Below are 26,828 nucleotides of genomic sequence, written 5' to 3'. Positions count from 1 at the left end.
GTTCACAATTTTATGTCTATATAGGTCTAACTTGACTTGTGTCACTGTGTTTTGAATTTTCTTCTGTCTGCTCAAAACTCAAGCTCCTCCCAAAACTTCAAAGCTGGAAGTTTTAAAATTTCCAGGTTTTAATCTGTTTTCTGGTTAGCCTACAAAATCTAAAGAAACACTAACTGACTATATCATAAAAGCAAATGTCTTAACTATCCTATAAACTTTAACTGTTTCGTCTGGGAACCTAACATATCCTAAAAGCCTACCAAAAAAGATAAACTCTACAGTGTCCTCTAATGTTTAAAAATCTGGATTCTTCTATCCCCAGAAGAAAAAAAAGAATTCCAATAGAAAAAACTGTTAATAAGGAGGAACATTTAAAATAAAATCAGCTACCCTAAAAGAAAGTCACTTGGTTGTACTTGGAAGGGAGAATGAATATCTTCTTAGTATGATGAGCACTACTGATATGCTTTGAAGACAATCCTGAATAGGAAAAGGTATTTGAATAAAATACTGTAATCATATTCTTCCTGATAGTTGTATCATAAATTGTTTCTACTGTTTAATGCAAGGAGTATTTGAACATCAGCTTTCACTTTAAAACCCAACTCTATTCCCACCTCAGTTCCAAAGGATTTAGATCTGATCATAAAAGTATGCTTAGAAGATGAAATTGCATCATAAGCAGGATGGCACAAGTATCATTTAACTCCCTGGCAATTGGGCTTGTGACTTTTGGATTCTAACTGCTAATGAAACAGTAATACAGCCAGCCGAACTCCAACTGGTTAGGACAACAGGTTAAGGCTTAACTATAGACAACCAATTGTCTATAATTAATAAAGAATCTCTTTTCATTTCAGGTAATACTAATAACTATCTGCTACATGAGAGCATGGTTTATGGCATCCCTTCCAATCCCTACAAGTTCCATGTACCTTTTTTTTTTCCTTATTGACAAATTAATATTAATTCAGTTCTATGAAGTTTTACTCACTGAAGATAACTCCAAAGCATTTAGAAGAACTATAATAAAGCGTACAGGAATAAACCTTTGTTTTCCTTTCTAATATTCAGGTAAGGTCTGTTGGTCTAGGGGGACTGAAGTAATAAACAACAATTTGCATTTGTTAATACACACAGACTATTAAAAATAGGATATCACATTGGTTTTACATAAAGTTAACAAATTTTAAAAAATGTAGCGTTTACTTTTCTGTACCCTTTTATAATACATTTGTTTAATTCCATTCTGAGAAGCAATACTAGTGGATCAGCTTTCCCAGAAATATAAAAAAATAACAGTTTCAGGTGAAAGCTGGTGTCATGTCCCATTCTCCCTCCCCTCCCCTCTTTTTATTTTTCATTTTACATGCCAATCTTCACTATCAACAGCCAGTTTTCCTTAAAAATATAATTCCAATTCCTTTCCTGAGCTGACATACCGCTGAAAAAGATGCTTAATCTTCCAAATTTCTTTTGTATCTATGCTTACGTTTCTACAAAGCTACTAATTAATCTTCTTCAGTGAACAGAGTGACTATTCTTCACTCTATCCTTCACGCAATTGAGCTCAACTGGTAAAAGAAATGTGCGTTAATCCAGAACTTTGAGGTATCTGATAAAACTAAAGCCTTGGACAAAACAAAACATCGTTCAATTTAAAGGGAAGTACTCCTAGCCGGATATCACTTTGGATCCAAGTTCTCAAGCAAAAGACACATTTACAATAAAAACAATTTCCTCTAGGAGCACTGCCACGCACCAGACAGCTCCTCAAATCTGATGCTAAGAGACTGGCGCATGCCCTTCTCTCACCTAGAATTGATCGCTGCAGTGCTTTGTGCATTACCGTATCTAAATATATACACTCAAACCTTTAGCTGCTTGCAATTTAGCAGCTAGTGTTTCTATCCCTACTTAAAAATTTAGAGGTTTTCTTCAGTCTAATTGAAAAAAAAAGTTCAACACAACACTGATTTTTTGGAATTTAGTTATCAGTAATGGGATGTACTGCCTGTGATTCTATTATATTACATATTTGGTTGAACTCAAGGCAAAATCAAATACACTATTTTAATCTTAAGGAACAAGTAATTCACTGTGAACATAATTCACCCTTGACACATTCTTTTCAATTTAATTTTGTATCATTTAGAACACAAAAATACTGACTTTCTGGAAATCATTTGGAGTAAATTGTAAGAGTTCCAGCCATACTACAGACAGTATTTCCAAAATATCATTTCAGCATATGCTTTTAAAACAAAGCATTTCTAACTCTAGAAAGAGTGCTAAGTATTCTTTGAATGTAAATGTTTTTATACTAAAGTATATATTTTATACTAAAGTATTATATTTTCGTATGACAAAAAAATGTTGTGGCTGAATAAATGCTTCAAGAAAGTTATGCAAACATTGAAAGAACATTGCACTAGGCAGCCACCACTAATATAACCTTAGTAGTCCTTATAGGATGTGGTTTTTTCCCAGCAAGGCTGTAATTAGGCACACACTGTAGACAACAAAGAAGTCTTTGGTTGTTCACTTAAGCTCAGAACACATCTCCAAAACCAAAGCTGAGTCTGTTCGGGCTTTCAAGTGTGAACCTATGATTTTCTTGTTTGATTTGGCATTACTAATAACCAGAATCCAGCTGTTCCTGGTATTTATTTATTCTGTGATACTTCACTTTGTTTCTCAGCTTCACAAAGTAGTCCCAAAAAGCTCTAAAAGGTACACATAAGACAAAGCAGTGACAGTGACTGTTATCACTGGAAGGAGTGTGCCAGCAACTGGGTGACTACCTAAGTGGCATGCACAGACCACTAAAAAAATAAGTGGTCTTACAAACTAGTCAATAATAAATGTTCTTTTTCAGTAAGTAGAAAGAAAGTCTGGAAAAACACTTTTCCATATTCATTGGCTTTCTTTTCCTTTATGAATGTCTGGCTTCAACTATGAAGTGCCTATTCTAATGGAACATCATCTATCCATAAGACAAGATCTGTTGAAATCAAAAGGAAGTAAGTGTTAACGTGGGTATGTCGTGGTTTAACCCACCCAGCCAGCAGCTAAGCACCATGCAGCCACTCCCTCACTCCCCTCCGCTCCCAGTGGGATGGGGAAGAGAATCAGTGAAAAAAGGTAAAACTCACAGGTTGAGATAAGAACGGTTTAATAACTAAAGTAAAATATAATACTAACAATAATAATAATGAAATATAATAATAATTGTAATGAAAAGGAATATAACAAAAAAAAAAAGAAGAAAAAAAAGGAAAAAAACCACCCCAAAACCAGTGAAGCACAATGTGATTGCTCACCACCCGCTGACCGATGCCTGAGCAGCGATCCACCCCTCCCGGCCAACTCCCCCCCGCCGTTTATATACTGAGCATGACATTCTATGGTATGGAATACCCCTTTGGCTAGTTGGGGTCAGCTGCCCTGGCCGTGCTCCCTCCCAGCTCCTTGCACACCCGCTTGCTGGCAGAGCATGGGAAACTGAAAAGTCCTTGGCTTAAGATAAGCACTACTTAGCAACAACTAAAACATCAGTGTGTTATCAACATCATTCTCACACTAAATCCAAAACACACTGTACCAGCTACTAAGAAGAAAATTAACTCTATCCCAGCCAAAACCAGGACAGGGTAATTACACAGCAGTGCAAGCAACAGGATGCTACTTTGGCCACCTGCTGAAAAATACAAATAGTCTCAAATTTCTTTAATTGGAGGCACTTCAAGCCACTATTTTTAGAAGGCACTTAGAAGTTTTTGCCTAAAGTTAGATGAAGCTCGAATTATCAAAATAGTAATGTCCTCAGTATCCAGGAAGAGGTTATGTTATGTCATAATTTCTTACCTCAAAATTGCAAGCTAATAAAGCAGCATTAGCTTGGAAAAGGTTTACAATTCCACTCTAAGTGGGAAGTGTCATACACATAGTTACACTAAAGACGACAATAGGGATTAGAAAGGTGATATACTGCAACAAATAATGATCTAGTGTGTGAAATACATGGCTTCATTATGTTATTATTTTACAACTATCTTTATCTTTCCACCTGTTTTCTGAAATAATCTTTTGATCAACCTGAATGTCTTATTAAAAGTAGTATTTTCCTAGTGTTTATCCTAGGCCTTCACAATCAAATGCCCCACCACAGTACATCAGGAAGTAGCTTCATTTCTATACAAATGACATAAGTTTCAGTGTATGAAAACAGGCAAGTGAAGATGGAAACGTGTACTGTTGCTTGGCAGAGTATGAAGTTAACGAGCATTTTAAGAACCCAATAGCCTTCACTAGCAATGTCAGACAAAAATTTACAATATATCTAGCATGATATACATTTATTTAGAATGACATAAATGAGTCCACAAGACATGCTACGCTGTTCCTCCTCTTACCTGTGTAGAAGGTAACCCAAAGAATTCAAATGGGATTGAGAGGAGTCCAAGGGTAAACATTTGGAAAAAATATTTTGTGCACATTTTGTGTTTTAAACATGACATAAAAATAAAGTACAACTCTTTCAACTGATATCCTACCTGCAGGTCTTTCACATTTGGAAACGGAATACCTATGGTTATAACTGCACGGGCATTCTCATCACAGAAATCCAAGCCTTCACTAACTTTTCCTCTGCATACAGCTATAAGGAGTGCTCCATCTTGAACAAGCCAGAAAGGAACATACAAATCATTCCCAGTGGTAAACTGAGTATCAGAAGAAAGTTTCACCAACATCTTTTAAAGAGCTAAACATAATATAGCATAATACACCATGTATCAGTCTGGAAAAGGTGAGTGGATATAAAAATACAGACTTCTTTGTTAGAGGTATGAGATTAACTCCACTTTGATCAATAATATTGTGATTTTGAATATCAACTAGCAAAACAGTTTTGCACTATATAATATAGTGACACTTAATTATGCAAAAACCATATGTACCTACAAAAAAATTTTAAATTTTAAACCTTGAATTTTGCACTCCAAAAACCATGCTATTTATTTTTTGACATACTATCATTCTTTATTCTCTATACTAATATTGAAGCATTTTGAGAAGAAATCCTATAGTGGCTGTAATATAAGATGGTAAATCACAGTTATGCAATGTACTATAAGTTTGATTCTTTGAGAAGCCACTCTGCACACTGCTGGACACACAAACGCACATCCTTACACAGCTCACTGCCTTTTGAATATCACTATTAGGATTATGCATCACCCAGTACTTCCCTATATCCTCATGCAACAATATAAATAGCAGTTAATCTTCCTCATTTATCACAATAACTTATCAAGTTGAGGTTAATTTAACTGTTTATCCATACCTTACTCTAATTCTTAAGCACTTTAAGAATCCCATTTTTTTTTTTTTAAACTTGAAGAGTCTGTATCAACTATTTTGTATGTTTGAAGAACGTACCTTTTTCTCCTTTACATTTTATTGCATCGTAGTATATTTTCAGCAGTTCATCAAAGTCACTCTTTGCCCCTCCTTGAGGCTCTGCAATGACTGTCTTAGCCAGCTCCAGGTTTCTCCATAAGCCAGTGTGCATCCAGCGATCTTTTAATTTGTCCAACAGCTGAAAACAAACAGAAAAATCTGGAAGAGCTGTAATGAAAGGTCAATCACTTGAACTGTTCAAATAAAGCACACAAAGACACTTATTTTAGTGAAATTATATTATTCAGTTTTTGCATTTATGAATACAAGTTTCCCTACTGTACACAGTTCCACAGCTATGCAACACTTTCTAAACATGATGGCCACTAATTTTGCTAATTAGAAATAGTGCAGATTGAGTTATCAAAGCAAAACTCTCTAAGTCTATGAGAGCGGTCACTAAAGAGCATCTTCTGGTTCTCCTCAAAGCACGAAGAATGTCTTTCAAAGAAAACTGGAAATTACGTGTTTTTCTGATTACCAAATAAGAGATCCATAAGTAAGACTGGAAGCAAATTCTAAATTAATTTGAAACAAGCCTTATATCTTAAATTTCCACAATATTTCAGTATTTTAAAATTTACATAGATAAGTTGGGGGAGGAAGTATTGATGTAGGATTTATCAACAGCCTCCTCTGCTTCTTGAAGGGCCTGTCAGCTTTGTTATATCTACCAGATTCTGAACTGTGCACAGATTTACTCCAAATCAGTACATGTTCAAATCTTGCAAGCAAATAAGCTTGTTCCACATTTAGTGCGAACATAATGAAAATATGTATTGCATTACAAAAAACTACCACAGAAACTGAAGTCAGATGGGCGGGGGTCATTTTGCAGTTAGCAGTCATTGCGTGCCCTTTTCTCATCAATTTCTAGACTGAATTTTATCAAGACAGGGAGCAAAAAAGTCACTCCTTCACCTGACATGTTTGTCTGATGGTGCACAGCATTGGCCTCAAGACAAAAGCAAGGTAACCAACACATTTTAGAACGAACTGAGTAGATCTGGTTCAGTGGACAGAAGTAAATACTTTATTTCACTCCTTTTACTGTTCAGTGATCATTAGTGTGTCACTATTGTGCAGTAGAGTTACTGAGCTTCACGTGTACAGAGATTTTAAATTCACAGATTCTGTAATAAGGGTTATGCTCTTAATTTGTCTGTATTTCCCTCAACTCCACTCACTGAAGACCTTCTCAGCATTTTGCTTCAGGCTATATAAACTGCTCCATCTGGAACCTGCACTCGCCCCAGTTCATTGCTCAAAAAGCCACAGCATCCCTTAAATCCAACCCACTTGCCTTTCTGATGCACTCCAGCCAAGATCTCAGGATCTTGAATGGTTAGATTGTTACAAAATTAATCTGTCCCACATCCAAATATACAGTTTAAGTGTTATTGTGAAGCGGAACTAATGGTCACTAATTGTTGTCACATTTGAGTTTACAAAGAGAACACTTGCAAATTTATAGAAAACTGTTTACAAGAACCCTTGCATATTTCATGTTCTCAGCACTAGAGATCTGAACTTATTCTCTGACATTAAGTATTTGGATTGGTTCCTTTTGAGGTACACGTGGTTCAGAGGGGACAAATACTACGTTATTCTTGAATTTTCACTAGCTTTGTTCAAGCCTCTATTCAGGAAATTACACTTGCTTACTACTGACGTGACACTATTCTTAAGCAAGCACAGAGAGACTAAGCGATGAATAGTAGGAACAGTTTCCTACACATACAGATGTTACTGTAGAATAAATCATCTCTTCTAAATGTGTCTGTCCTACTGTTTGTTCCCTTCTCTACCAGCTCTGTCATTTCCTGGCAGCATCCTGTCTGTAATCTCTTTTTATATAAAAGGTCGTAATACTATGACCGAGCAATGACTGTCCATCTTGCCATCCACAGCCTGCCACTATGCCTTCAGTTCTTGGATATGATATGGAGATAATTCTGGTAAAGAAAAGAATCAAACAAATTACGCCTCTAAGTACATCCATTTGGGATCTGTTAGAGCTGCCAGTGACTGTAATATTATTAGCTTTCCAGATTTCATTCTTCCTTCTGTGAAATTAATGTCTGCCTGGGCATTCACTTAGCAATCTATGCTAAAAACTCACTTCTAGCACTGCCTGCTATTTACCATGCATGACAAAAGGAGGCCAGTAAGACAATATAGACAGGATATATTTGGGTATAACTGAATTTGACATTTAGGTACATAAAACTAGCCATGCTTTGACTTCTAAGGGTCACTCGCCCCGACTTTCTCCTCCTCGTCTCAGCTACTGAAATCAACTGGTATTTTTCACAAACACACCCTTATGAAGTGTTCTTAGCATAAAAATAGTTTCTTAATTTAAGAGAACCAAAGTCTGTTGACAGTCTCAGAAAGGGCAAGATTCCTTACAAGAATTATTTAATCCCTCAATTCCACTGTATTTCTCTCATATTTGAAAGAAGTATAACTTATATTCATAGCTGGAAAGATGGCAGTAGAAAACCTTCCTCCAAATTCTTAAGAAAACATCTTTTCTCTTTTGTGCGTTACCCAGCCCCTCCAGGTAAGTATCTGTTAGACCATAATAGGTTCCGGTTTCTTGTTTAAATCGACAGCAACCATCACAATAGAAAATCTACAATTTTTGATGAAAATGTGTGAATTATTCATGAAAATCTTTGGCAAGAATGGAACAATTCATTTAATTCACACAAAAACTATTACCTCTTCCATTTAATGGAGTTCACTAGATATGGAAACTTTCTTGTACGCAGGAAAGTATGCACAATACCCATGCTATAGACACTGAAACGATGAGAATTATGGACATGACTGAATACAAATAAATAAAATATAGAACACATACATGCCTCATAAGAGCTAGGAATCAAGCGCAGGTTTCTCATAAAAAATTATTTCACTTTGGGTTGAAAACATGCAAATGGGAGCAAGACATAATGCCAGGAATCACAGGAAGCAACCATTAATGCCCAGTCAGTCACTTTTTCTACCCAAGGGAATAATAGTTTCTGCAGTGGAAGGCAGTCCGTGTATATTTTATTAAATCCCTTAAAAATGGATTCTCAAATGGTTTATTAACAAATGGTCTACCTCCAGGAGAGCAGAAAATCTTGTTAGAAAGAATCTGTCATCCTCCCATGCACTGAAGGATGTTTACTTTGATAGCTTTTTCCTTTTATTCCTTTCTGCAATTTAAAGACACCTGTAAGCTATGATCCATAGAAACTATGAGCTCAGTATTTAGATTCACCATTCGTCTTTGTCAGCATCTCCCTTTTTAGGCAGCTTTTGAAGCACTCTTGAAGTTTGAGAATGGCGAAAACTGTTTTCTCAACATCTCTTGCCATTATTTTGCACTCCTAGGCAAAATCCTCTCATCGTGTGCCCACGAAGGAAAAGCTTTGCCCCTTTCCATTTGCCGCTTCATTTTATACAGTGCCAAAAATTGCATTAGGGGTTTCCCATGTCATAAAGCAAGACCAAAGATTTGTTTAATGTATTTTACCCTAAGGCAAGCTCATTGTAATTTCCAGCATCTTAATGAAGTTGAGAAGTTAACTTGCAGCAATCAAGTTGCTGGAGATGCACTTTTTCCTGCAGTATTCATTACCTCCTGAGAGTGATTTTTGAAGTAGCGAATACCCGAGATGAAGGAAGGTCTAACAGAAAACACTGTAGCATGATAACTTACTTATTCTGGTTGATAGTTCCCTAGCTCTTGTCCTGCTACAAGCACCTGCTACTGAATTTCTTTACATAGAATATTCCTTAAATATTTTAGCATTGATTCATGTAATGAATGGATTGCACCTTGCCAGCAGAATAAAAAGGCATCACAGAAATAATCCCTCCATCAAGAAGTGCTTGGGGAAGCAATGGAACACTTAAAAATATGAAAGGATGTTCAAGAGCAGTACAGGACAAAAAGGATAATGACCTAAGCAGCACCTGACAGCAGAGTAAAATAACTCTGGCTTTATTGGCTAGTTTAACAACTATTAACTATTTAATAATAACTATCAGTTACAATTGCATTGTATATTCTTGTGCACCTTTAAAATTGTATGCTGTGTTGTCACCCATACATTTATATAATGATAACTGAACAAAAGGTATTTCAAGGTGCACAAAATTTACACAAATATCTTGTAACCCTTTTAAAAGTCTGCCATTATACACTAAAAAACCCACTTCTCCAAACTTTGGCATTTTTTCATCTTGTTTCTACGTAATTTTTTTTTTAATGATACGAAGTTCCACTTTTCATTGTTATTCAGATATGAAGGGTAGCTGCGGAGAGAAAGGAAACAGCCATTAGGTTTTTCTTAATAAAAATCACAGTATTGGCACCACTGTTAGTGCAAAAAGTCAGAGATTCCCAAGGGACTAACATTGATCTAAAAGCCTTTTCCCAAGCAGAGCTCTTCATGTGTTTGCTACCAGAATTTTCTTTTTGAATAAGCACTGCTTCAAATCAAAGTGTGTCTCCAGCGGGCTGGAAACGTGTTTGAAGGGTCAAATAGAAGTTCTCCACGCAGTCAGCACAAAACTTCAAAAATGGAAAAGACATCTACGGCCAACCCAGAGGCTGAGCAACAGGACTCACTTCACTAGACTTTGTTTTGGTAGAACTAAGAGGGCTATGCTACACTTGCGACTGAAATGGCCGTCACTTGCAGAAAACAGGGTTATCACCCAGTCCACCAACATGGAAAACTGACAGACAAAGCTGTACAGTGCTGCTATAATGATGTACTCTTACATCGCCTTTTAAGTATCAGTCCATTAATGCACATTCTACATATAGACACCACAATTCTACATTTACATGAAATGGAGTCAGGAAGAGCTGGCATCAGTTTTAGAAGCAGCTAAAAATCTCATAATACAAACATTTTCCCTTTAATTTCAAGGCTGACTTATGTGGTAGTATGTTTTTTTTAAAAAAAAAAGTAATATAGACATATGCACCTTAAGATCATTTCCAGCTATGGTTTGTAAAACCTGAAGTTTCTCGAGAAACACTGAGTGGAAGAGACTGGCCTGGGCCATTCCCTGCTGAATACCTACACCAGATTATAGAAAGTATTTCCAAAGGTAATCTAGACTAAACTAGAACACTACAGACATGTAGGTTAGGGACTTCAAACATGGAATAAAGGGATCCCCCAAAGCTCTAGCAGATGGAGAAGAATATACTTTTAAATCTACAAAACTGAAATAGATCACGTTATTTTCCTAGTATACAGACTAGGGAGATTACAGATTATCTCATTAAACAGTTTCTTTTTCTACATAACTTTGGAACTGTCTTACAGATTTATTCTAACTTTGCAATACCAAAAACATTTTAAGAAGCTGCAGATGCATGTACCCGCATCCAGCTGCGTCTCTCTCCACATACAGGATGAACAACTGTTTCAGCAACCATAATTAGATTCAGAGAGAGACAAGAGAACCTGTCAAATTGAATTGTGCTCTTCTAGTCCTTTCACAATCTTACATTGTGAAAAAGGCCATAAATTCCCCATGTACGCAAAATCAACCACAAAGTAAGGAAAATGTATCCAAAGACAATTCCAACTGCCTAGAAATCTAGCTAGGATGAAGGAACAAAACTAAAACCTACTCATTTAATAAAACAATAAAACTTTTTCCAACGCATGGTGCTGTAATTTTAAAACTAGTGCTTCCTCCACTCTCATCTGAGTCATACTTAAACTTATGAAAATGAAACATGTATCCCTGCATATTTTAAACATACATTAATAAGGTCTTATACCTTTCCAAAGTATGCAACACTTAATGTCTTACCAGCATTTCAATTTCAATAACACATTATAAAAGAGAACAAATACATCATAAAATAGACCATGGGAGATGCAAATCTGCAACTGATGGATACTGTGATTCAGTAACCAAAAAAAGCTGAATAACCTAGAGACAGCACTCCAAACATCTAACAATAAAACTTAATAGTATTAAATATTTTTTTCTCTTTGTAAAATCTTTTAAGTTTTCCATCTATCATTAAGAATGTGCATGAACTAAAGTCTTTTAAAACCATACTATTTAAGACAGACCTCACCAGCAGCGTGCCCAACATTTTAAATAGCTTTTCTTTAAATTTTGTACTAGAGGTAAATATAATTTATACCTTCCCCAGTAACAGAAGACATTAATTTCTGTATCTTTCCTCTCCTCTTCTTCCACTGATCTCAGACTCTGTTTTGTTTCAAGACATTGAGTAACTCAGTCCTTCAGTGAGTGCTTTTATCTTATCTAAGCAACAGGAGGCGGCAGTGGAGTGGAGGAGGCAGAGGAGTGCAGATACCAAGTTCATACATTGAGTTTTATCAAATGTTTTTGCTTCAATGCAGTGCTTGTATCCTGACAGAAAAATAACAGGTGTCAAAACCAAACAAATAAGAGGCTTTTTTTCCCCCTCTGCATCTACTGAAAACCCTTACATTCAGAGAGAATGTCAAGAAGAAATGCAGTTTTCTTGTCCTACTACAAAAATGTTTCCCACCATTTGGACTGTCTGCAAAAAAAAGTAGTACAGGTTGCTTTATATATCACAGGACAACTCAACCTGCATCTCCATCAGCTACCTCTTCTCTTCCTTTCAGTAAAAAAACAAAAACAAAAAAAATCCATACACTCTGACAGATCCTTCTGCAAATTTAAGCTATTAGGATGGAGGACATCATATTTTCCACTAAAGTAATCCTCTGATGATCTCAAGGCACAGATGTTTTTATAATGTATCTAATTCCATAGGTATTGCATTACCTTTAATAAGCTTCCAGGATGATGCAGTTTGCTGAGTCAGCTGGTTAGCTACAGCTATAACGTTTTGTTCAAATCACTCTCCCACTGGTCTCAAAGCTCTAGTCTGTTCAGCATGATGGTTAATTACCTGGTTGAATGTTCTACTTTTAGTATGAAAGAATGAAGCTGTCTCTATATTAGTGATAATCCCAAAATATATTCAGTCATTAAATAAATGCATTTAGTACGTCGCTTAAACACTAGTGGCCTTAAATTCATGTTATTTTAAAGTAACCCTGGAGAATGTATCTGGCCAGACTCCACCCACTTTTTTCACATCACTTACATACTGGTATTACAGGCTTCTATTAAACTAACTTCTTCAAGAACTAAGATGTTTTGGAAAAGTACAGAATTAGCAAAAGTTATTCGACAGTTCTCTGAACTAAAAGGGTTGCCAAGCCTCTGTACTAAATGACCCGGAATCCTATAGGTAACTGACATCCAGGACTGTTGGAACTCTTCAGTTTGGGGGAAACGACAGTTTACAATGCCAATGTGGTGGCATGGGATCAGTAATTAATTCCATTTCCACCTTTAGTTAAAAAAAACCCAAAACCCAACAACAACAACAGTCCTTTGAGGTTAAAAGCGAACACAAAGGAAACAGTAGAAGGAAGAAAGTAAACAGTAATGAAATGGGAATAAAAGATTGAAGGGACAAGAGAGAACTGCCTGGAAGGATTCGTGTGAAAGGAAAAAGCTGAGTTTCCTTCCAAAAACAGGAAGGAAAATATTTGGGCCAACTAACAAATAAAATCTAATGTCCATTATCCAAATCTTTAAAATAAATCTGGAATAGCATTCTAGAACTATTAAAAATAGTACTATAAAAAGCACAATGTCCCTTAACAAGAATAAAGAGTCACATGTATGAAAAGAAAGCAATGAAACCCAGTAACTTTTATCAACATCACCAAAAATATTACAGGCTTTCAAAAGGACTGAAAGAATATGCACCTTTTAACCACAAATCACCAAACTGGCAGAGCTAATTTACATTTCACCTTTTTTCCTTCACAATCAACCTGTACGCTTTTTCAACGGTGATTTCATTCTTAATCACATTCCTCACCAAAAAAGAAAAAACTTCAGTTTTGCTTGACACCCAGACATTTGCACTGCACTAGGGTGGGACTATACCAGCCAAGAATAACTTAGTTCATTGAATTATTTAAGCAGTTGTTCGCACTCAATTAGATTTTCATGAAAGGTTAAACAATAGACTGATTCACAGAAACCTCTTCATGTTTATGGGAGGTATCTAACATAATACAAGGAGGTATTTAAAATTCATTCTTTTGAATGACTAAGCTGATACAAAATATTAACGTATCTATTAACAAAAAAAAGTATTTTAATCTTCGAACTCCATTTCTACTTCTAACAGATTTCATTTAAAGAGAACATGAAAATCTGTGCCCAAAATATTTCATTTGTGAAGTAAAATCTACTTTCAAAATAGAATGTTAATTTCCCACTGTTAATGGGAAACTGGAGAAAAATACCAAATGCTCGTATAAATACATATGCACAGGTAATCTTTTCTTTATGTGCCAAAAAAAGACTGATTTAATGCAGCATTTTAATGGAAACAGGCCACACAAAGATGCTATTCTTATCGAGGAGAGGCTACGCCTCCTTTCTACTGCACATTTCCCCAACTATTTATTATCATCGTGGGGCTACGACCAGCAATGCAAAGAAGTGTTCTTTTGAACCACACTTGGTTTACAGAGTACTAACTCCAGATCAATTTCTGTCCGATTTCCTTTCCCAAAGTGTCACAGAGCCTCTGTAATGAAATGCTCCATAATGGCAAAACAGAAAATATTAAAAAAAAATTAAACATTTTTTCTGCCATCCTGAAAAAGAAAGCATTCTATTGTAAAACAAATAATTAAAGAATACAGGGAACATAATATGTTCAGAGACTTTAATTTCTTTGTTTTAAGGAATATGAAGACTAGGCAACACAGAGAGGAATTTTAATGTGGAAAGACCTTAGAAAAGTACTGAAATAGAAGTAGACATTGTGAAGGAATGAGACCAGAACGTATACTCATCTACGTACAAGTTCCGAATGAAAACACACATCCCTCACTTTTTTCAGAACCTCTCCTTTTCAGCTGATGAGGAAGATTTTCTAATGTGTATTTAACTGCTAACCCTTACCATCTGTTACAGCAAAAAATCAAATCAAGTGCATAAAATAAGAGCGCATATATTTAAAGCAAAAGTAGCTAAAAGGAAAGTGATTTTAAAAACTTAAGCTTGCACAGATAGTGATGATTCCAAAATTTAAAAAAAATTGCTGAAGTTGATGAATGCTCAGCAGGTTATTCTCTTCCGTAAGAAAAGTTACATTTTATCAGAAAGACTTCAACAGTCCAGAGATGGAATCCAGGAAGCTGCAAAGGGACCTTGACCCGAGTCACACATTTATTCTGACATTTTACATTTCTTCCAGAGTTATGAAGAAAGATCATACAGTCTTTTAATTGTCCTAACAGGTGGTCTATATCATGGAGTCTTTCCTCAACACATCTCCTGGGAACAAGCTGCCCTCAATTGGAAATCTGTATCACTACTACATGTGCTATTTCAAGAGATTTTTCACTCAGATCTCTCTTACCATTTCTTTGCAACAGAAAATGAGCTTGAAGAATAAAGCTTTAAAATCATGTAAGTGCCTGTGATTTTCAAGAACTTGTGTGGGAAAAGTGTCTTTTTAAGTTTACAAGTACTGTACTTATTTTCTCAAGGAAAATTTTAAACAAACACAAAAGAAAAAAAAAACATTTAGGACCAAGTCTCATGTGTTGAGATACCTACATATGCTAGGAAATGTGGGGTAAAATCTGTGCCAGCCCACACAGACTTGGCAGACACGCTGGGGGGGGGCAGGGAGGGGAAGAGATAAAGCTACCGTGCAACTTAACTACATAATTAAACTAAACCCTGAACATGGTGAAAAACTCTGTATTATGAACAAGATTCTGATCACCATGTGCACACTCCAGCACAATAAAAGGTGAATAATTCATAATCATTTTCAAAGAAAAAGTATGCATCACTCAACTTGGGGGAAACACAGGGGATTTCACTGGTATGATTTTTCTTTAGGGACAATGACAAAGTGCCGCTCACCAGCAGGAAACTGAAGCACTGAACTGTGTTCCATGTGCCATAAATCAACACTGCAGCCTACAGGATGTCTCTCTGGTACCAACATACCATCAATTTTTCAATAACCTCCTTAAATAATGGAATATGTGAATGGCGACAACAGTAATGAAAAATGAAATGTTTTGCACACCAAAGACTCTAGAATAACACGGTTAATATGTTGCTTCTACAGCTAAAGAAGCTTTTTTATATAAAATCTTTTCCCAAAAACCCCAACATGCTTTACCACAAAACAATCTGGATAGCCTTTGAAGTACTCAGTCTCTGAGCTCAGACACAGCTGTTTCTAAACAACCTGCTTCAAAACAGGGTTTCTTTCGTGGTTTTAAAATTAACCAAGACAACAGCTTTCTGTGTTACAAGAACTGCTTGTACATTCACCCTAGGCTATCATTACACTTTCACGTTCCAGTGAGAGAGCAATCCTGCACGCAAAGAAAGCTCTCCAGAAAAATTTATTTTTAAAAGGATTGTTTAGATCCTGGTCCGGAATCAAAAACAAAATTATTAACCATTCATGAATGAAGTCAGCATCCTATACTGCTGTCCTCTTCTTCACCAGTCAAAAACCAAGCTCAGTTGTCTTTGACATCTTTTTTTCCAGAATAAAGGGGAAAAAAAAGACAAGGTTGTCTTAGCGGCACATCAGCAGTGAACCACAGGACCATCTGGGAAAACTGATTCAAACAGACGTGCAGTGTAGTCCTAGGCACAAGGCTGACCAAGTCCACAAATGCTCACACAGTAAATGGGGGCAGGCAGACGCCTGTCATGGGGAACTGACTCCAAGAGTGGGAGAGTAACAGGTTTTAGCTTTTAGTCTTCTAGTAACACCAACAGAGAAAATATTTTTAAATTTATAGAAGGCATTTTACACCTGTAGTTATTATATCGTTTCAAGAAAGACTAATATTCTCTTTACTTTCTCATAAAGGTTAGTCATTTTTCCCTTGTTATACAGCAAATCAGTGCACGTAAAAGAACTAAGACAATTTCTCAGCAACAACTATGTATTTTATGCACGATATTTAGCTCTGAATAGGTAATTACATAATGATAAATTATGATAACAGGGAACGATATCAGCTCTGATTCTTGGAGACATCGAAAACCTCTCATTTGGGAAGTAGGACCACTAAACAGAAAAATCAGTACAATTCCAGACCTAAGTCAAAGAATGAAGCAAGTGTTAAAATACAGAAATGCAAAGTGATAAAACTTTCCGTAATCATGACAATGCAAATGATGACCCTCACCAATGTCACCAGTATTAGAAACATGTACTTCAGTCAGCAGCCATTAAGGAGAGAACAATAAGCAATTAATCTCACACAGCAAGAAGCTATTCAATGACTTTACTGAACGAAAATTTTACAGCGATCTGCCAGTTAACTAAGTATATAACATTCTATAGCAAACGAGAGATAAGATAGGGTTCCGTAGACAAAAAAAAGCATGAATAAGAAGAATGAATCATAAACTGTTATCTATCCCACAAAAAGAATCTGATGCTGGGGAGGAAAACCTGAAAGCAGGATCCCTAAACACAAACTTTACCATATGAGGTCCACTGACCTCATTGGAACTGTGTGAAGTTACACTAAGTAAGGAGATGTTTTTCTGGTCTGGGGGGGCTATTTGGATTTTTTTTTTTTTTTTTTTAAATTAAGTATCCTTCCTTCCCAAGTGAAAAAGAATTATCTGACCTTATGTAAATTGGACCATCTTTTTTCCCCAACAGTAAATGCTTCATATACCTTCACCATGTATACTACACAATAGAAAGAAGAAAAAAAAAAAAAAGAAAAAGAAAAAAGCTAGTGTAAGTATTTCTTCAAAGTAGACAACTCTGTCCTCTCTCCCTCCTTCCCTTCTCCCCCACAAAAAAAAATGTAGGAAGAGAGAACAGACTTCTCTGAATATCTGATTCTTAGGAAAATAATTTCTCACCTCATCATCAAAAACAGGAAGAAAAAGCTGAAAACAAAGTTTTAAATTTGATACACAGCAATTTGGCTACCAACAAGCCAAGTGGCTCATTTATAAGCCAAAACCAGAAGTTTTATGGTTTGTACAAGTTGTTTCAAAACATTTTTGCTGGAAGTAATCCATTAACAAGCTGTGAACTGAATCAAAATGCAATGAATACTCTTTAGAATACACCATCTCACCAATTAAATTTTATCACCAAGAAGCTTGCTTATCCAATTAGCAACTAAGTCTAAGGCATGATTTTCTAAAACACGATTTGACAGGCTTCCTGATTTTCCAATGAAGTAGAATTTTTCTGAATTTAAATTAGCCCAAGTATCCCTTTCAATACATTTAATATTCAAATTCGTGTATATGCTGTTACATTGTGGATACAGAATATACTACCTAAATATATGCTTTTGAGTATATTTTATCTCATATATAGTGTTTTTCACACATGAAGAAGTCACATCTCTACCACATCAGGCAGTGAACCTCTCAGAAATGCCAAAGGGACCAGGAACTCTGCAGGTTGCAATGGTTCAGAACAGAAATGTCAAAGTAACCTGTGCAAGATACACCTTCTTAAAAATAATGTTGCTTATGTATATTGTTCCCTATTAATAACTACTGTTTTCCATCCCGCTTTCTCTCCCCTTCATCAAAAGCTCTTGAGGAAAAAGACATGTTCACTGTAATTGTTATTTATTATTTGGACTCTATCATTTACAGAGTGTAAACTCTTGACTGTGAAAACTCATTTTCAATGCAGTTACTACTTAAATGGCAGGAAAAATACGCAAGCAGAAAGTGTTAATTACAACGGAAATTGGAGCATGTGTTAACTAGATACAACAATTCAGCTTGCAGCACTTTGACAAGTCAGAGCTCAGAAGTGAGAAACAATAATAGATTTTTAGTTTATTTTCCTGATGCTGTATGCTCAGGGTATTTAAACTAACAGCATAATAAAATATTAAACTGCACAGCTCTCAGGGTGTGAAATTCACAAGCAAAACACTCATCTACCAGCATGGCATATAATTTTTTTAGACATAATACCCAATAATCTGCCACAGACTGTCGCTATGGATTCCACTTTATATGGTGTGCAGACACTATCAGAAAGTATATCTGCTCTATGTAAAAAGCAAGTGCCACAGGGCACTTGAATAATTGCAAGTCCCTTGCTGGTCACCATAGCAGTTCAGTAAGCCACAGAAAGTGTATTTGTTCATTCTTTGCAGCTAGTAATTCAAAAAGATAAGGTAGGACCCAAATCACACCTAGAAATTTCCCCTGAGCCAACAGCACTGAACTGCTAGAACACTCAACCACAACGGCCATTGTGTACTTGAGGAGTGGCTGTGTGTAAAATGTCTGATGCAGCAAGTAGTACATACAAACAGCTCCTCCATTCCCACAGTTTCTGCGGGTTTCCACAGAACGAGAAGTCAGAACAGTTCATTCCTTTCATATCACCTCACCCAAATTTCCATTCACCCAGAATATTCACCTGAGTAACTCACCAGTTTATTTGGTTAACATGCGGTAAAGACAGACTCAGTTAACAATGCTGCAATTTCATACTAACAACTTTATAATATAAACCATATTTCATAAAGAGATCAGAATTTCCAAATGATTATCTTTATAGATTCTCATATTAAGGTCAACCACTGAAAAATGTGTTTTAAAAAAGCACAGTAATGTTTCACCCCTGAGACTGAGCTCTAGCAGTAAAAGGGATGATCATGCTCCCTTCCTTGAGTGTGCAATATCATCTCTTCCCTTGAACTATCTTTGACACCTCCCTGACCTCCTGATGAGCCAACTCAGTTCACAAGGCCAGCAAAAAACTAACCGGGGCGGGGGGGAAGGAGGGGGGTAAAAACTCTTCCTTTGTTCTGGAGATCTGAATCAGTCGACACAAAATTCAGAGTAGCACAAGAACGATCACAAGGAAAGGGGGAAGAACCTCATCATTCAGCAGCAAGCTGCTGGATCATCTCCTCTAACTTCTCTAAGCATATCTAATGTTTGGATTGTCTCTAATTTCCCAGAAACCAGGAAAATTACTCCATATCCAGGATCCTGTTATACTATTTAAGAAAGAAAACACATATTGTGCAACTATTCAGATTGTCAGTTATCACCCCCCAAAGATAAAATTTTATCTTTGATGTAGCCCAACATTTTTCTTGTCCTGCTTTGTAACAAACGTGGATGGTCAAAACTGAAGTTAGCCATTGGTAACCAAGCAGTGGGGAAAAAACCAATCACCAAAAAACCCAAAACCCAAACAACTCAAGAGGTTAAAAAATTCTAAATGAAAACATTCTAATAAAGCATTCTAATAAAACAAGCATCAGCTTTAAAAGTTTAGAACTTCAAAACCTCAACTATACAGCACTTCAATTATTCCTTTGGAGCGTAATTCAGCACTAGTCTGGCTTTCTTATTTCAAGGAGGTATGTTTGCTGTAGCCTCTATAATTACACAAGAAATGAGCTTGCCAGGGTGTGGACTGCCAGCTCCATCTTCAAATGTAGTTTGGCAGAGTAACTTGATTGAACTGATGACATGAAAGAAGGTGGCTTGCCAACATAATGCAAGGATAAAGATTATATACCTGGTTATAGAAAAACACTTACTCTAATTCTTTTTGTACAAACTTCACTATTCCTTCTGCTACTGTTCTTCTCTATTTGAACCAACATCACCACAATAGCCTTCACTGCCCGAGGCAGAGAAAAGAGCGTTGTGATGGAATGGTTGAAATCTTCCATCACACACAGCGATTTTTACACACGTCTTCACTATGCCCAAGTCAATGGGAAAAACTGAAACTGTAGACTTCAGAAATCACATTAAGATTTACAGGAGCCGTTGGAGCTCTCAGAAGACACCTCAGATAATGTACACCAAGCCTGAAAATTGTTCTTTTGGATGAATGGGAGGGCCCCAATAGCTAGACAGTTTATATTACAGACATTTAAATGTTTAAATGATGGAAAAATAGAGAATAAAACTGAAAGTAGATATTGTATATGATTAATGGGAGCAAAAAAACCCATAAAACATGAAGAAGCTGAGATAAAGGTCAGAAAGAAAACTACCAGTGCAGGGTAAGAGTGAAAACAAGCAATGAAGAAGCAATAGTGGACAACAAGTAAAATAAAATTCCTTCTATGTTTCTTAGGTAGAAATGTTGAAATGCATAGTTTTTGAGTCATTAGAATTCAGCTTTTTGAGATCACATTTTCCCAAAATTATGCCCCATCAGACAGAAATCACTTTACTAAGATTTTCAGAGTAAGGCAAAAGACACAACTTTAGAATCTGGCAATAAGCCTTTCTTTTCAAAGAAAAAGAAAAAAAAACCCCAAAGGGTCACTTCAGTGTCACGAGCCCTACCTCAGCCCTCTGCAGTCACCGAAAAAACTCCAGTGACTTCCAGGAGGCATTGCACAGTCTCGGTAGTGCCAGGAAAGAGAAACAGAGTGCTTCTCACATGTTGTTTAATTACTCTTCCATCATTTTGCTCTACTTTTATTGTTAGGTACTTGCACATAATTTGAGATAGCAAGGATGACAGAATTCTATTCCCTAAAGTCTTTTCTTGTTTTTAGGGTTTCTTACATACTGTAATAGCACCATTGCAGCTGTTCGGCTCAAACAAATAAGGCTTCTGGAGTAAGAGAATGCTTTTCCCTTGAGAGCAGAAAGCAAATGCTGTGCAGAAAGTGAGTATCATTATTAATTTACAATTATTTCGTAACTTACCCCTTGATATGCCAGCGTGTTTAAAGGCCTCCTTTCTTTTCATCCCAATGAATGTGATGTTGGATATTAGCTATAGTTAAAACATGTAAAACTACATAACACATTGAAACATTCTGTTTCCTGTATCATTTTAAAGCTGTAACAGTGTAAATTACATTCTCTAACATGAAAATTATGCAGAAAGTTAATGTTTATGTAACTTCAGAGAACAAATTTCTGTCATAAAACATACTTGGTGCAAACAGCTCCCTACATCCTGCAAATATTTACACACAGGAGTAAATCTTTTCCTCGAAGTATTCCTACAGCTGTCAACAGGAATATCAAGGAGAATATTACTCTTGATAAAGCATTTATCCTTGCATGTTATACCTAAATACACCTAACGGAAAAATTTAAGCAACCTTATGGAACCCACTCGACATTACTAGATAATTCCTCACATAGCTACTCTGCAGTCAGTGCAACTGCACCACAGAGCAACCATCTGTGGTGCAAATAACTATTTTCCTATTTAATTTCAAATTCACCTTTTAACTGCACAAACCTAATGGTTTCCAATTTTTCCTCCATAGACATTACAAGCAAAAAGACACTGTGGAATGTTTATCTCTTATCTGGATATTGTCATTTTACTGTCTCAAACTTCTTAAAACAAGCTTTTCGCTAGGGAGGAAATCAGTCAGCATCAGACCTAGTGGGGAAACCCTGCACTTGCTCAATGTCTATGGCTCTTACATAGTTCCAGATGTTCAGAACATTAATAATGCACTAACTCAAAACCTCTTTTTGAAACTTTAGAATGTGCAAATTGCATTAAAACCTCTTTGCCCTCATTAATGGTATTGTTACAATCCCAGTACTCTGGAAAATGTTTTTTGGCATTTGTTTAACTTTGTGATATTGCCATTTACTCATTTTAACAGCCAGTGCTCAAATCTTAATGCTTTTAATAGGCCTGGCTAAACAGACTACCATCTTTCGTAAATTTATTGAAGTAATTTATTAAATAAGTAAAAGTTGTCTGAAGGCAGTGTTGGGGTTTTTTATTGATGGCAGAAAAAAATGGGTTTCTTATAATTTATTTACAAAACTGTGTTTCAGAAAGTTTTAGAAATGAAAATATTCTGTTCTTTTTTCAGTGTTATGACCAATTCATTTCTGCCACTCTAACATGGACTTCTTAAAAAAAATAATTTCTACCAACCTCACACAAATCTCAGTAAGAAAAGGGGTCTGTCTTAAACTAAGAAGAGCTAGACATTCAGAATTAATACTGAAACTGTATCCCACCCTCAGCCTGTCATATATAGGGGTGGCACATTTATGTCCAGGCCAGGAGACAGTATGTTGAAGGACTCGGGCTCATATCCAATGCAGACGCACTGCTGCGCAATGGCAGAAGAGTGCAATAGTCAGAGGTGAAACCGAGGTCCCTCCTGTTTATTCCAAATAACTACCTAGACGGAACCTGAAGATTCTCAGTCTGTTTGAAAACAGCACAAGTTAGATCTATTGCCATGCTCTACACCACTCACAGAGTTAATTAATATTGTTAAGACCTGCGTGCCTAAAGTTGTGTAATACTGCCAAGAATGGTTTGTCAACAGAATGGTACACGGCACTTGTCTGCAACTTCACCACAGCTTTGGTTGATACCTTAAACATGGAAAGGGAGCCAAGACAATAAACAGAGGTGTTCCAGTCGAAATGGATTTACTGTTACCCAATCCTGCCTGTTCTCACTGAAGAAAACATGATCAGCCAAGAGAACAGGAAAATGGGATGAGATTGACAGAACTTAAACTCTGAACTAGCAGCTCTTAAAATTATGAGATACATAGAAACTCAAATGTGAAATTCAGCATTTATTTTTTGCAAGTGACAAAAGTTACTATATACATATCATTATAACCTTACCCCAAAATTCTCAAGGGAAACAGCAAATGCAATGCAGCATTAATTGGTCTGTACCTACATGTTAATAGTTCCACCTTCCTAACTAACATAGTACATGGCAATGCCAATTTATGATAAAGGGTATTTGTTCATTAGTACTAGGACTGAGACTGCCAGGTGTATTCAAGATTGGATATTGAATAGTTTGTTCTCAGATTTATTGTACACAAAACTTGTGACATTCTCACTTGCATGAAAAAGTAACAACTAACTGTTGTTAGAGCTGACTGTATTGCAAATATTTACCTTTATATTTAAACCTCAAGTTCAATAGCATCTGTGATAAAGTGACCTAAAAATTATTTTCTCATGGTTTTGGTTGCTTTTAAATTACACCCTTAGTTACAAAAGTGCTACTTCAATAATGGACCAGTGCTTTCAATTAGCCTTGTAATTCCCGTTTCCTCTTTTACTTTGTCTGTTCTGTTGTTCTTTTCCTCAATTCCAGCTCCCAACGAAGGGCTGCTGAACAGCAACAAAACTCAAAACCACCGCTTAATATAGGATGTATGAGAACCTTCTTTAGGATATACCAACTAACCTTAGGAGAAATAAGTCAGTCTGAAAAAAAAGGTCATCCACAAGAAAAGTGCTCTAGGAAACAAATGCCTTAGACCACTTTGTTCCAACACAGTATTTGTTAGTTACTCTTCAACAACCCTTGGAATCCTTGCAGTACACAGCAAAAGCTCTAGACAGTTCAACAATTTTCCAGCAGATATTGTTTAGCTGTGAGAAAGTCTTGCTACTTTTTCATTATTCTCCACTAAATTCTCCTAAAAACATTAATTCATTGGAAGTCATACATACAAAAAGAATCAATGTTAATGCAATGTAAGAAACGCTTAAAAATTCTGCATTCATTTTCTTTTCCATTTCTGTTATCTTCGCTACTACTGTAACTACTCATTAGAGGTAAAATTCATATAGCACCATAGCTGTAAACCTCAAACAACTGTCACCTGCATTTTAAAACAGTAACACAACTGGTATGAAAAAAAAGTCTCTATTTTACAGACATTTGGATACAAATACTTCTTAGACAGCATAGCAAAATAATTTTTAAAATGTAGATTGAGATCATTCAGCCACTTCTAAGAGGTTCACAAGACAGACAACAAAACAGTTACTATTTCTCTTAAGGCTAGTATTTCCTGAAATTCTATTCATTTTTCCAAGACATTTCCCTCTGCAAAACTATTTGATACAATATAATGCAAAATACACAGCAACACTGCAACTACTGAGTAAAACTGCTATTTGACCTCAAAAGTTAAAGCTTTGTAAAGGAAAGCAGATACAAAAGAAATACGATTAATCTGAATCAATGGAGAACACTACATCTTAAAGGTGTAGGAGAAAAAGAAAAAAGTAGTAAACAAACCTTGGATTCTCAAGCAAAGAACACTTATCAGTTCATAAGTTTTACTGTTGAAAACAGTCATTCAAACCCTGTTGAGCAACTATGTTATTTTAAAAATTTTACTTCCAAGTTATGGCTCAACAATTAGCAGATACAAATTAACCCACAATGCCTCACAGAAAAAAAAAAAAACCAAACCAAAACACCAGCATTAACATTATTGTCCAAAGCTTATTTTGTAAAAAAGCTACTAGAGAAAGGTCAGTTAATTCATCATGATGGATTATCACTAAAATTTATAAGCATTAGCATTTTTCTCCTTGCTGGATACCTTGACTTATATATGACACATATTGAATGAATCATCTAAGATGCAGGCACCAGGCAAGATATATCTTAATGCAGACAGGTCGGCAACATGAACCCTAATGGTCCTTATCTTAATCTTGTTTAAAAGCATCTTAGATTTCTGAGTAATCTTTTCACCTTCTGATATTCTCTTTTATAGAGTGTTTTTGCTGGAGTTGCTACTGATTTTCACATAAATGCATTTTTGTTGCGTAGGATCACCAGTTTTAGTAGCCCTAAAAATGATCTAGGTTTGCAATTTAGTAAATGTTAAGATTAAGCTTATTTTAGAAAAAGCCAATGTGCCAGAACTCCGATAATGACAATAAAAATTTGTATGTTATTGTAGATTATCCCATTTATGAAACGTGGCATCACAGCTGTTCATAACAGACACCTATCAAATGTGGAGATATCTGATGCATTGTTTTCTTCTCATCCATATATTTTCCTCTGTTGCATTATTAACCTCGGATATTTGCCATACGTATATTTTAATCAGTCACTCTTCAATGAAAAATATGTTTATTCAAATACCCGATTAGGATAAAGGGAAGTTTCTCTACTATTGCTTTTTTTGTATTCACATTGCATCTAGTAATTCCAAATTACACAGAGATAACAAGGTGGCAGACTTTCCCCACAAAACAGCACTGAGCTCTTTCTGCTGCAGCTGCTTTGATTAAAAAAAACCCAAGGGATTGAGGGGCACAGAGGAACATAACAGGTGAATTATTTTTAATTCAGATTTTTTTTGCAGTAACAGCAGTTGATATATTAGGTAAAAAGGTCTTTGGAAAGTACCTTCTCAGCTTGACAAAATATTTTCTTAAACTGATCATTAGGAAAGGATGCAGCCTTACAATGTTGTGGACTTTAAATTCTTTACAAAACAGCTGAATAACATTCTACAGATTATAAATATCTTGTTGTAACGGGCAGTCCAGAGCAAAATACAGACAAGTGACCACTACCTCTTCCTGGCAGTAGACAGCTTCTTCAAAGAAATCTAGAATCTCCCCAGAAATAATCTACCTGAAGAAACACTAATAGAGAAAAACACAAGCCATTAACGGATGCTTTTTGCACGCATTAGCACTGCAAGGAGTATGTGACTAAAATGCTAGCTCCTACAGCAACGTACTCTGCTGACATTTATAACGTTCATCTCAGATGTTCTATAAGCAGCATCCAGTTTTCTCATTTTATGATTAGGTTAATGTGGTGACATTTAGAAATTTTACTTGCCCTCTATTTATTTGCACATGGAAACTTTCTGGTAGGTTGATATCTTCTAGGTGAGTATGAGATATTTTTTCTATTATACACTTCAGAAGTCTGACACAAATCACTAAATTTCTGCCAGAGTTTGTTTCTCCAGCTCTAACATGAATACAGGGGTCATCACTTTCACCAAGTATTGGTAGATTACTTCTTTAACAGGTACAAAGCAACCTGAAATTCCAGACAAAATATAGAGAAATAAATATTACTCATAAAAGCCCCTTAAATTCCAGACTGGGAAGTTCAAATGGTATTATTCGTTCTATTTCTGGCATAAATTTATTTTATTTCTGACATCATGTACTGAAGTTCTGAATAACAGGACAAGCAGTAAGAGAACACTGCTTAGGTGCTAGCTCTAGGGTCGCAACATCGTTCATCATAAACGGTGTCAGGCAGGGTTCTCAACTTCTGCTTCCTGTGGCAGGTGTTAGACCCTCCATTCTTTCTATTCCCATAGACTGAGCCCAAAGTGTTGATTTACCATCCTTACAACAAAAAAGAACATATACCTATATTTTATTAAAGTGAACAAAAGTCTACGAAATTCAATGTGAACGGAAATGAACGAAAGTGCAGTAAGATGCTATTTCTGTCTCTAGCA

General features: G+C 36.0%; 1 protein-coding gene across 2 annotated transcripts in view; it reads right to left on the bottom strand.

The window, feature by feature from the left end:
- The window catches only part of BRIP1 (BRCA1 interacting helicase 1), a 120,882-nt gene that overhangs the window by 73,422 nt on the left and 20,632 nt on the right, over positions 1-26,828 (bottom strand). For both annotated transcript variants that reach the window (XM_050908940.1, XM_050908941.1), the window contains exons 15-16: positions 5,443-5,602; positions 4,557-4,678 (exon numbers count right to left, since the gene is read on the bottom strand). In XM_050908940.1, coding sequence (XP_050764897.1) covers positions 4,557-4,678; positions 5,443-5,602 — 282 coding nt within the window. The remainder of the gene's footprint in view (positions 1-4,556; positions 4,679-5,442; positions 5,603-26,828) is intronic.

Source organism: Gymnogyps californianus, chromosome 20 (assembly GCF_018139145.2).
Source record: "Gymnogyps californianus isolate 813 chromosome 20, ASM1813914v2, whole genome shotgun sequence".
In the NCBI taxonomy this organism is placed as follows: domain Eukaryota; kingdom Metazoa; phylum Chordata; class Aves; order Accipitriformes; family Cathartidae; genus Gymnogyps; species Gymnogyps californianus.
This window is presented reverse-complemented; position numbering and strand designations above follow the sequence as displayed.